The sequence below is a fragment of the Ziziphus jujuba genome, chromosome 6 (assembly GCF_031755915.1).
Source record: "Ziziphus jujuba cultivar Dongzao chromosome 6, ASM3175591v1".
In the NCBI taxonomy this organism is placed as follows: Eukaryota; Viridiplantae; Streptophyta; class Magnoliopsida; order Rosales; family Rhamnaceae; genus Ziziphus; species Ziziphus jujuba.
Window position 1 is genome coordinate 10145125 of NC_083384.1, and position 12200 is coordinate 10157324.

Sequence of the window (12200 nt, forward strand, 5' to 3'; positions counted from 1 at the left end):
ATATGTCTTATAACCAATAAAATATGATTTTCAAATCAAATTAGGATATTATTATCTAACAAAAAATTTACTCGATTATTATTATTATTTAAAAAAAATTAAAAATACAAGCATTTAAAGGGTTCATTCAATGCAACTATTTGTTTTTATTTTCCCTTATTATTTGAGATTCATCTTCCACCCGATTCTATAATTTGCAATTCAAAATTAATTTTTAAGATTCCACTAGTAAAACAATATATTTGACATACATTATAACTTTTCACATGCATATACACTATTTGGAGTTTTGGCTTTTGGCAGTATTAATTACATACAACATTTGTTTATTCAATTGAATAAATATGTTTTGATAAATCAATGTAGCGAGGTGAAAAAAAAAAAAAGAATTGGAATTGAGAAAGATTATTCTATTTGACATTGACATGTAAAGCAAAATTATTAAAATAAATTTGTTTATTATATAACATTTATGAACTGTATAATTGGAGTGTTCACGTGTACCCTTCCTATTTGAGTGACACATTATTTGTTCACGTTCCTTTCTTATGTCCCAATTTTGTTGTCATTTTGTTATTTTCTTATCACAAATGACAAGTTCATTGAATTATTTTAGAAAAAAAATATATAACAAAAATTATTAATTTTCAGTTGTGAAAAGGTATATGGATATACAGTTTACGGACATGATCTAGTGAGAGCAGCAACTTCCAATGGACTCGGGAGCAAGTGATTGGATACCCCAAGAAAGATAATTACAGCAAAAATAACATGATCCGATACAACGACCGCATTATAAGCGGCACGATGCGCGCAAATAAAAACGCGCACGCAAAAAAAAAAAAAAAAAAAACTCACACCGTTTTCTTTCATTCCAAAATTCCCCAGTTAAAACTAAAAAATAATTAAATAAAAAAGTATATAAAATAAAAATCATATTAAATACTCTCTCACTCTCACACGCTCTCTTCACGTCTCTCTCTCTCTCTCTCTATCTGACCTCCACCACCGTTTCATTTATTCATTTCGTTTCATTTCCCCGAACTCCAAGAAACTCTTCTTGCTCTCGCTCTCTTTCTCTCTCTTTCTTTGGCTCACTTGGAGCTTTAATGGTGGAAATGTGAAACTAGAGAACGGAGAGTCGTACAATTCTGTGAGAAATTAGGGTTTTTTTGTTTGAATTTTATGTTGCAAAGTTTGAGGACGGAAAAATGCCGTTGACGAGGTATCAGATAAGGAATGAGTACGGTTTGGCGGATCCGGAGCTGTATGCAGCTGCGGATAAAGATGATCCCGAGGCTCTCTTGGAAGGAGTGGCTATGGCTGGTCTTGTTGGTGTATTGCGCCAGCTAGGTGACCTCGCTGAGTGAGTTTTTCTTGTTTCTCGCTATTTTTTTTGGGGGATTTTTTTTACTGTCTCTCAGTGGTTGTTGAAATTTCTTGTAACGGATTTAGTTTGAGAGTGTGGTTGTGACTGTAATGCTGAATCCCTAGGGTTTGAATTTCGGGACAATTTATGAAATTGACAATGATTTGGGAATTTATGTTTGGAATTTGAGGTTCAGATTTCGGTTATATGGTCAGATTGTTCTTGTTTATAGGTTTTAGTGGCGAATTATAATTGTAACTAAATGCTGAATCCGCAAGGTTGAGTTTTTGAGTTCTGTTGGAGAAAGTCTTTTTATCGGGATGATTGAAGTAGGCGCTAAACCGGGAAATTAGTTCGGGATTTGAGTCTATGAGATACTTGATTATGTTTTATTCAGGATTACTGAAGTACTTATAGTGAAGTTCTTAATTCTGGATCTATTACAAAAGGAGTTGCTAAATTTATGGTCAAATTTGGTTCTAACTGTACTTTTTTCCCCCTATTTTATTTTACGTGGCTTAAGTTGTGCAGAATACTTAGCTTAAACCAGTAGATAGATTCTCCTTTCGGGTTATCATTTTTTTTTTTTCTCGTTCTTTTAGCTTTCTTGTTGAGATTCTGTTGTTCGAAGATTGCATTTCTTAGTAGGGATGGAGTGTTCTCAATAAAGAATTTTAAGTTTTAATTTGTATTCCCAAGCGTGAATTAGATGATGCATTGTTTTTAAGCTCTCAACTTGAGATAAGGAGAGTAAATTCAGTATTTTGGGATATCGTTGGTCATTGGTTTATGTTTGTTTGCCTGTCCTTTATTTATTTATTTTTTGGTTTTTGTTTGTTTGCCTGTCCTTTATTTATTTTTTCCTGCTACTTTTGTTGAAGTGGTTTTCATGCCACTTATATGACGTTCAGACCACTCGTTAATTATCCTTGGGTTCCCTTTACAAGAGCACTAATAACGTAGTGATAAATTTTGACCTTACTTTTAGCAAATTGTGATCCTCAATATGAAAACATGCTTACTTGTTTCAACTTGTGGTTGTATAAGGTTTGCGGCTGAAATATTCCATGACTTGCATGAAGAAGTAATGGTGACTGCTGCAAGAGGCCACGGTCTAGTGGTTCGTGTCCAACAGCTTGAAGCAGAGTTCCCTTCAATTGAGAAGGCACTTCTATCCCAAACTAATCATTCATCCTTTTTCACCAATGCAGGTTAGATTACATGGCATACGTTTTCTTTATAAAAAAAAAAAAAAAAAAAATGGCATGAATAGTCAGTTATCTTTATCATAATTGAGTGATAATGGTAAGCAATAATGATATATATTCATAATTTTACTGCAGGTGTTGATTGGCATCCTAATTTGCGTTCCGAACAAAATTTGGTTACTCGTGGAGATTTACCTCGCTTTGTGATGGATTCTTATGAAGAGTGCAGGGGTCCACCACGGTTATTCCTTTTGGACAAGTATGATTTTTATATTATTTTGACTTGAGTAATTCCATTGCAAAAGATAAAACTAAAAGTGACTTGATTTTAATCAGGTTTGATGTTGCTGGGGCTGGGGCATGTTTAAAGCGTTATACTGATCCTTCGTTCTTTAAAGTGGAAGCAGCATCCTCTGGAATGGCAACAGTTGAGTATCAAAGGGAAAAAAAGACCCGTAAAGCAAAGGTATCTTTGAAATGATTCCATCAACTGGAAAAGCAACTTTTGGGGTGATTGTTTAAACTAGATTATCTGTTGCTTTATGTGTAAAGCATATGATGAGGCTCATTCATGCTTATTTAAATATCTTTTGCGTTAGGACATTTATTTTTATAAATATAGCAAAGATGCTAGTTGTATCATACCCCATGAATGGGATCTGCTTAGGACTTCTAGGGGTCATATTGCTGCTAATTCAATCTTCATTATATTCCCCTAAATGGGTTGATGGGAATTATCTTTATTAATCAGAAATTCTTTCATTTGATGTTTTATTTCCTATAGGATTGAGACCATCAACTTAGTACTTTTATTCAATTCTCTTCTTTGATGCCTTTCCAACTTAAAGTTTTAGGCAATCTGTTAGTCTTGGTTTTCAGTTAGATTCTGGATAAAGCCTCAGTTAGCTTCACTGTTCATTTGATATCTTAATTGACATGCATCGGATTCTATATACAGGCGGACATAAATATTTAACTTCCCACCTGCACTTCTTATATGTTCAAATTTTTATGCATGCTGCATGTCCAAGTGTATTCATTCAATATCTTTTTGCTTCTTTTTACCTACAGACATACATGCACAAGTGTATATATTTGTGTATATACAAAGATAGTATTCCTTTTTCAGCACTGAGATTGCTACCTCATGATTTGAGTGAATAAAATTTATTTCTTCATGTGGATGGCATCTCAATATGGTGTGGTCCAGTTCTTCTAATATGTTGCATTAATTGTTACCTTGTTTTTGGCAGAAGAAAGGATCGCGCTGGAGGAATGGAGAAACACCAGAAGTCATACCAGCATCTACAAAGTGAGGCCTCTTATTTCATGCTGGCTCATTTTATCATTCACATTGTTGTTGTGTTTGTATATTTCAAAAATATAGATGGTTGATTGGTGACTTAATTGTTTTCAACTAGTGCAGATTGCATCAGTTGTTTTTGGAAGAGCGTATTGAGAATGGTTATAGTGATCCTGCACGTCTTGTGAAATTAAAGAGAAGGCAATTGAATGGATCTGCAATTGATTCAAAAGGTCGGAAAAGTTACATGGAAAAGTTTGTGGAGACGCCTTCACCAGAGCATAAAATGGTTTGTGAAACATCTGTTTCACCATCACTCTTGAAGTTAACGTCTGAGAATACAAGTGAATCAGGGCTTAGAATACTTGAAATTGGTACAGTGAGTTCTGCTGAAAAGTCACCACTAAAAGAAAGTGCTTGTTCATCACCTAATGACCATGAAGTTGTATTAAAGGCCCTGATGAATGGTTTTAATGAAGGGGTGGCCAGCAGAGAAATTGTCAAGGTGCCTGAGCCACCCCTTAACGATGAGACAGTTGACATTCCTTCCACCGTTCATGATGAGGCAGTTGAGCAATTATTATCCGTTAATGAAGAAGACAAAACTGAAGGCAGTGTAAATGGGTATGCTTCTGATGATGTTACCAGTGAGGTAGACAATTACATGGATGCTCTAGCTACCATGGAGTCAGAAATAGAAACAGACAATGAGTATAAACCTAAGAATAATTTGCATCTTTTTAATACTCAAAAACATGGGACAGATTTTGATGCAAATGAAGAAAATTCAGAGCTCCAAGCTCAACTTTCAGATTCACAGTCAGTTGGAAACTTCTCTATGTCAGATGATGGGAATAATTCATTCAAGAAAAACAGATCAAGTTTTTCATGCTCTGACACTCCAAGCAGCTTGGTTGAGAATACACCATCAGATTGTGATGGAGTGTCTAAAGTAGTCCCTTCTACTGCAACTGGAGCTGAGATTGCAGATGTGCCATCCAACCAGCTCTCTGTAATTGATGAGTCTCTGGTGACAACTTCCAATGAGCTTGTGGTGTCTCATGATACACGGATTCAGGGAGTCCATTGCTCTGATGTGGAAGATGCATCTAGTAGTGTGCTGCTTGAGGATTTGAATTCAATACCAGTACAATTAGATCCTGGAACCAGCTTGTCAACAGCTCCATTGATGGGATCCAAAATAGATGAAATGCCTACTGAACATATTATGCTTGGTTCTACTTTACCCAGTACAGATGAAAAGGGAGTAATCCATGTTGATCTGCCATCTGTTATCCCTGATGTTTCCTCTGCAACTAATTATGATTACACAAACACTTCTGAAAGCTTTCCTCAGAATGAAGATGGAGATCCAAATGTCACTTCTGATGCTTTACCTCATTTTTCGAACATTTCAGAGCTGGCTTTTGAAAACACAAGTAGAGATAATTCTATGAACGGACTTTTTCATACACAACATGAGGATGAAGATTCAAAGCAAAATTTACCAAGTGCCTCAGAGGAAGAAAAGCAGTTCTGTTCCTCTGCCTTGGCAGAAGAAGCTTGTTCTGCAAATTTGCTATTGACTGACAGTTTGCCTGCTTCTAGTTCTTATTATTCAGATGTTGTGGAGAGTGACAATTTGATTTCCAAAGTGGATGATGCTGTTACAGCAGCTGTAGTCAACTATGAAGTTTTACCTCCCATGGTGGATAGTGCACAGAGCACTGGCTCAGAAGAGACTCCTTCCGCAATGGATTCTTCACAGACCCAAAGCTTAATGGGGCAACAATTCTCAGATTCAGGTGAAAATGTTCATAATGTTCCTGTCACAGCAGAAATGGGTGTTACATATTCCAAGGAGAAATCATATACGGAAGAGAGTTCTAGGGTGGTGGACAGTGAGGAAATATGCCTATCTACCAGCTATATGGATGCAGTGGACGAAAATCCTGTTTCTCTGGGACTACTGTCTAACCTTCCAGATTACCCTGGCAGTGATGGCCATATAAATTCAGATGATGTGGTACCCGAACCAGTTAATGGAGTAGATCTGTCCATGCCTTCTGTTGTTGTTGATGATGCTGTCGGTGATGTCAACAATGTTAGCTGCATGTCTCGTGATGCAGTTTGTTCTCCATCAAGGGATCTTACGGATTTACGAGAATCTCCTCTTGGCTCTGAGGATCACCTTGAGAAAGAAGTGGAATTTGATGAGGCGGTTTGTTCTCCATCAGGGGATCTTACTGATTTACGAGAGTATCCTCTTGGCTCTGAGGATCACCTTGAGAAAGAAGTGGAATTTGATGAGGCGGTTTGTTCTCCATCAAGGGATCTTACTGATTTACGAGAATCTCCTTTTGGCTCTGAGGATCACCTTGAGAAAGAAGTGGAATTTGAAGAGGCGGTTTCTCCAAAATATCTTATGGAATCAGAAGCACAAAAGCAATTAGGTCAACTGGATGTTGCTCCCACAAATTTGGACTCGAACACATGTATGTCAGTGCCATATGACAGGTCCAGTTCTAAGATAGTTAATGATGTACATGATTTATCTCAGAACAGCTTGCCTGTTGGTGATATTGGTGCAGTCTCAACACCTTTGGAGATGAAAGATGAAGAGTCTGAATCAAAATCTCCATCTCAAAGTAATATGTTAGATTACATGGAAGATGCTGAGCTGTTACCTACCTGTAACCTACCAGAGTCAAATACTGTTTTAGAAAAGTCTTTAAAGTCACAAGCTGATCAAGCTGATGTGGAATGTCTGCAGTCTGATGATGCAATGCTTCATCCAGAAACTCCTTCAGAAGAATCTCAGTTACAATCTGATCAGCCTGATGTGAAATGTCTAGTAGATCAAGTGAATTCTAACTCATCAGTTCTTTCATCTGAAGAGGTTGAATCCTTAGATCTCATGGATAAGGAAAAATGCGAACACAGAGAATCTCGAATAAGCTTACATCAAGATTTAAATGTTTCTTCGGAATCTCTTCAAGAAAAATTTCCAAGTCAGCCTTCAACATCAGAGTTCTTACCAGAGTCAGTAGGTCAGGAAGTTGATAATACAAAACAAGCCTTTAATTCATCAGAGTCAGTTTTTCCTAGCTTTGGTTTGCTCCATGAACCAGCTCAAGTTGATCTGGGGGAGATGCCACCGTTGCCACCTCTACCTCCTATGCAATGGAGGATGGGAAAGTCTCAACATACTTCCCTCATGCCGCAAAGATTATCGGTGGAGCCTTATCATGACTTGTTTTCACCGATACAGCCATCAAAAGCCAATGAGAGAGCTCAATTTGAAGTACCAGCATCCCAGAGTGGTTTACAGCAGCCAGAGAACCTGTTTTTGCCTCTCACAATTGTAGAAAATAAGAAATCCGTAGATATTTCTGAGCCTTTGGCAAGTAATCTGATGCTGCCAACCACATATTCATTGCAATTGCCAGAAATGGTTCATGATGCTAATGGCCAATTCAGTCACCTTGCTTATGGGGGAACACAATCCCTAAACCCATTCTTAACATTACCAGTTACATCTAATGAGAAGCCTGGGCATAGTTACCTTGCTTTTGAGGGAGACATGGTGCAGTCTGGTTCAAATCCCTTCTTGCCAGGACCAACCACTGAGTATAAAACTCCTACACATGATCATGTAATTTCAGAAGAAGCAATCCAGCCTCCGAAACAGTTGGCGCTGGAAACAACTATAGACAACAAGGTGAATGAGCAACCATTAGATAGTTCAGGAGAGCAAGGGACAAAGCATAGTTCAGAAGAGCAAGGGACAAAGCATAGTTCAGAAGAGCAAGGGACAAGGTTTATCACCTCTGTGCAAACTTCAACATTGACAGATGAGCAGTATCAGCTCAGTTTGCCAATGACAAAAGGAGAAACAGCATGGTCCTCAGGTATTTCCACTATGGCTCTGGTGACAGACTTTGAAAACGGACAGGCAAATGGAAGTCCAACGAACAAGCTCCCTCGTCCTAGGAATCCCCTTATTGATGCTGTTAATGCTCATGGAAAAAGCAAGGTAGTGATAATTCTTCAATTTCTTTTCGTTGGAATATGCTCTTTTTTGAGGTCTGATGTGTGATAACGTACTTATTAAATATTATCGAACCATCTTCAGTTGAGAAAGGTAACTGAACGAGTTCGGCCTCAGATTGGACCAAAGTTAGATGAAAGAGATTCATTGCTAGAACAGATACGAACTAAGGTTAGAGATGATTCCTTTTGTGGTATCCATTAATTATTTTTAAACATACAATCACACTGTTTTTCTCTACCCTTTTTAAACGCAATTGTTGATCTTTTGTTCCCTCAGTCTTTCAACTTGAAGCCTGCTGCGACAACGAGACCCAGCATTCAGGGTCCTAAAACCAACTTGAAGGTTGCTGCCATCCTGGAGAAAGCAAATGCAATTCGCCAGGTTCTCTTCAATCTCTCTCTCTCTGTCTGTCTCTCTCCCCCCTTTCTCTCTCTAAGTATATATATGTATATTTCCTAATCAATATGTGATTTTGATGAATTTCAATTTAGGCATTAGCTCCCAGCGATGAAGATGATGATGATAATTGGAGCGACTCTTGAAGGAACTAATTTTCATACAGTGCCTTATTAGCTCAGTTATTACCCTGAAAATGGGTGGGGAGTGCTATCCTTCAGCACAAAGAGGAAGTCTGGTGGATTTTTTTTTTTTCCGGCCTACACTATTTTCATGTAATATATATCCCTTTCACAACCCCCTCTCACCCTCCTCTTGCCCCAAAGATGCGTTTGTTGTCAAGTGTTATGCTGTATCCCACGAAAATTTGATGTGGAGCTCAGCTGCTCTGCTTTTTACACATGAACAACTTAAGAGGCTCAGCGTGTAAGCGCTGTGCCTATTGAAAATATGTTTGTTATAATCATTTAAAGATGTTGTTGGTGGGTGTAAATTGTGTTGGAGTGTATAAATTTTGATATGTAGTCTTACTTGCAATGGAAATTTTGTAATTTTGTATGATTGTAAACGGCCGCTTAATTGTGTATTTAGTTAATGAATGGATTCTTATGCAAAGAATCTTTTTTTTTTTGTTTCTTCCCTTAATTAAAGTCATTCTCATAATTCAATCTGCTTCTGCAGGAATTGGTTTTTATTTTTCTTTTTAAGGGTTTAGTAAATTTCCCGTCTTGGATCTTTGGATTTGTACTTTATACGGGTGGAGAGTACATAGTAACAACTAACTATTTTTCAGGCTTTCAACCTGTTGGAACAAAATTAAATTTCTTTTAAGTTTCTTGAAAAAACGCAATTGCCAAGGAACAATCAGCATCAAATCAGAAGGGTATTATTATTATATTTTTAATTTTAAAAATACTATACCTGGTGATTAGAGTTTAGATTATATTTTTTTAAAACTGTGTCTAATTGTAGGACAAAACTGTGGAACTATAGTTTTTTTTTTTTTTTTTTTTTTTTTTTTTTTTGATGCGAACAGTTTAATATAAAAATTATTCTGATTTTTTTTTTCAATAGAAAAAAAAAAAAAAGGTCAGATTTTTAGCGTGTGAAGTAAATTAAACATTTTGAAAATCATTGATGGTTGTCCATGTGCGTTTCGGAAACTGAAATAAGAAATTTAATAATAGAGCTCGCCGGTGATGTAATAAGACCGTTGGGAAAGACTCTCGCCGAACTGGTTCGAAAATTTTGGAGGGAAACAGGTCATGGCCATTCTCATATACAGAACCTCTTCAACTCCGACAACATTCTCCAATGGCGTCAGAGATCAAGAACCTCCTCTTTCGAGGCCTTGACTCCTTCAAACAGTTCAAGCATCTTCACGCTCGGCTTATCCGTCTCGGTCTCGACCAGGACAGCTTTCTTCTCAACATGTTCTTGCGCCATGGCTTCGAATTCGGCAATACTTGTTACGCTCGCCTGGTCTTCGACCAAACCATAGAACCCAACATTTACCTTTGGAATACAATGATCCGTGGCTTGGTCTCTAACAATTGCTTCGACGATGCTATTGATTTCTACGGTTCAATGCGGAGACAGGGATTCCTACCCAACAATTTCACTTTCCCTTTTGTTCTAAAGGCTTGTGCAAGGCTTTCGGATTTTCAACTGGGTTTGAAAATTCATACCCTTGTGGTAAAGGCGGGTTTCGATTACGACGTCTTTGTTAAGACTAGTTTGCTCTGTTTGTACTCGAAATCTGGCCATTTGGAGCATGCCCGTAAGGTTTTTGTAGATATTCCTGAAAAAAATGTTGTTTCTTGGACTGCTATCATAAGTGGTTATATCAGCGCTGGCCATTATAGAGAAGCCATTGTTATGTTTCGCGGATTGTTGGAGATGGGTTTGAAGCCTGATGGGTTTACCCTTATCCGGGTTCTGTCTGCCTGTACTCGGTTGGGGGATTTAAGTTTTGGGGAGTGGATTCATAGGTACATAACAGAGAATGGCATGGGATGGAATGTCTTTGTGGCAACTTCATTGGTAGATATGTATGCCAAGTGCGGAAACATGGATAAAGCACGTTATGTCTTTGATGGGATGTCTGTGAAGGATATAGTTACTTGGAGTACCATGATTCAGGGATACGCTTCCAATGGACTTAGTAAAGAAGCGTTGGACCTCTTTTTCGAAATGCTGAAAGCAAAAACGAAACCCGATTGTTATGCAATGGTTGGTGTGCTTTCTGCTTGTGCAAGGTTAGGAGCACTAGAATTAGGGGAGTGGGCAAGCAAATTGATGGACAGAAATGAGTTCTTGTCGAACCCTGTCCTTGGCACAGCTCTGATTGACATGTATGCCAAATGTGGGTGCATGGTCCAAGCCTGGGAAATCTTCAAAGGGATGAAGGATAAAGACCTCGTGGTGTGGAATGCTGCAATGTCTGGGTTAGCTATGAATGGACATGTTCAAGCTGTTTTCGGACTCTTTGGCCAATTGGAGAAATTTGGGATTCAACCCAGTGGGAACACGTTTATGGGTTTGCTTTGTGCTTGTACTCATGCTGGTCTAGTTGATGAGGGCCGTAGATATTTCAACAGCATGAATTGTGTATTCTCCTTGTCTCCCACAATTGAGCATTATGGATGTATGGTGGATCTTCTTGGCCGTGCGGGTTTATTGGATGAAGCTCATCGGTTAATCAAAAGCATGCCAATGGAGGCTAACGCCATTGTTTGGGGAGCCTTATTGGGTGGATGTAGGCTGCATAGGGATACCCAGTTGGCAGAGATAGTACTTAAAAAACTTATTGAGTTAGAACCATGGAGCTCTGGGAACTATGTTCTTCTATCAAATATTTACTCAGCCAGTAATAAGTGGAATGAGGCAGAAAATATTAGAACGAGGATGAATCAACAAGGTATTCAGAAAATACGAGGATGCAGTTGGGTTGAAGTAGATGGAGTTGTTCATGAATTCCTCGTGGGAGACAAGTCCCACCCATTGTCTGAGAAGATCTATGCAAAACTTGATGAATTAAGCAAAGAACTAAAAGCAGCTGGTTATGTTCCCACAACTGAGTTTGTGCTGTTTGACATAGAAGAGGAGGAGAAAGAGCATTTTCTTGGTTATCACAGTGAGAAGTTGGCCATCGCATTTGGTCTGATTAGTACCACTTCCAAAGATGTGATTCGAGTAGTGAAAAACCTTCGAGTATGTGGTGATTGTCATGAGGCCATTAAGTTAATTTCAAAGATTACAGGGAGAGAGATAATTGTTCGAGACACTAACCGGTTTCATTATTTTGTCAATGGTTTATGTTCATGCAATGATTATTGGTAAATCTCATATAATTATTATTATTATTTTTGTTTCTCTTTTGGTTCTAGAATAACCTTTAAGATCATTGGTAATTCACTTTTGGCCCTCGGAAGAAAGAAATGGTGGACTAACATACAGTCTTTTTGTATCATTCTCGAAGTTATAGACTGTTTTATTATAATTAGAGAGAGGTCAAATCTAGCTTAGTCAAGAACATATATGATTTTTGTAATGCCAATTTGCAAGTGCTTACCAACGTGGATGGATGGAGTGGAGTGGAAGTTTCTCTCATCCTTCTTTAATACAATTTGGATTTTAGTGCTCAACCGCTAGTGACTTTTAAATTCGCCGTGGAATTTTGATTGGCTTCATGTAGATATACATGAGTAGTGATCAATGCTTTTTGGTTAGAAAAAAATTAAATGTTCAAAAAAATCAGAGCATTTTTTTTTAGTTGTTTTCCTAGATGGTTTTATTTTGTTTTAATGAATTTACCCACCATCCATTAAATTCGATCAAGGGCATTGATCCTATTAATTTCCAATTCCA

At 37.8% G+C, this 12200-nt stretch overlaps 2 protein-coding genes across 3 annotated transcripts; both read left to right on the plus strand.

The window, feature by feature from the left end:
• The first annotated feature begins 950 nt into the window (after positions 1–950).
• Positions 951–8958, plus strand: LOC107431257 (protein SCAR2). 2 transcript variants are annotated; one of them, XM_048463680.2, is made up of 9 exons: positions 951–1366; positions 2417–2580; positions 2713–2836; positions 2914–3043; positions 3834–3889; positions 4004–7916; positions 8016–8102; positions 8211–8315; positions 8426–8958. In XM_048463680.2, exons 1-9 carry the CDS (start codon positions 1212–1214, stop codon positions 8474–8476), a joined length of 4785 nt encoding a protein of 1594 aa, XP_048319637.2. In that variant the 5' UTR covers positions 951–1211; the 3' UTR covers positions 8477–8958. The 2 variants fall into 2 exon arrangements, with proteins under 2 accessions (XP_048319637.2, XP_048319636.2); XM_048463679.2 differs by having other exon boundaries at positions 952–1366; positions 3831–3889.
• Positions 8959–9400: 442 nt separating this feature from the next.
• On the plus strand, positions 9401–11977 carry LOC107407515 (putative pentatricopeptide repeat-containing protein At3g08820). Its single transcript, XM_016014802.4, has one exon. It carries the CDS (start codon positions 9645–9647, stop codon positions 11670–11672), a length of 2028 nt encoding a protein of 675 aa, XP_015870288.3. The 5' UTR covers positions 9401–9644; the 3' UTR covers positions 11673–11977.
• Positions 11978–12200: the final 223 nt, after the last annotated feature.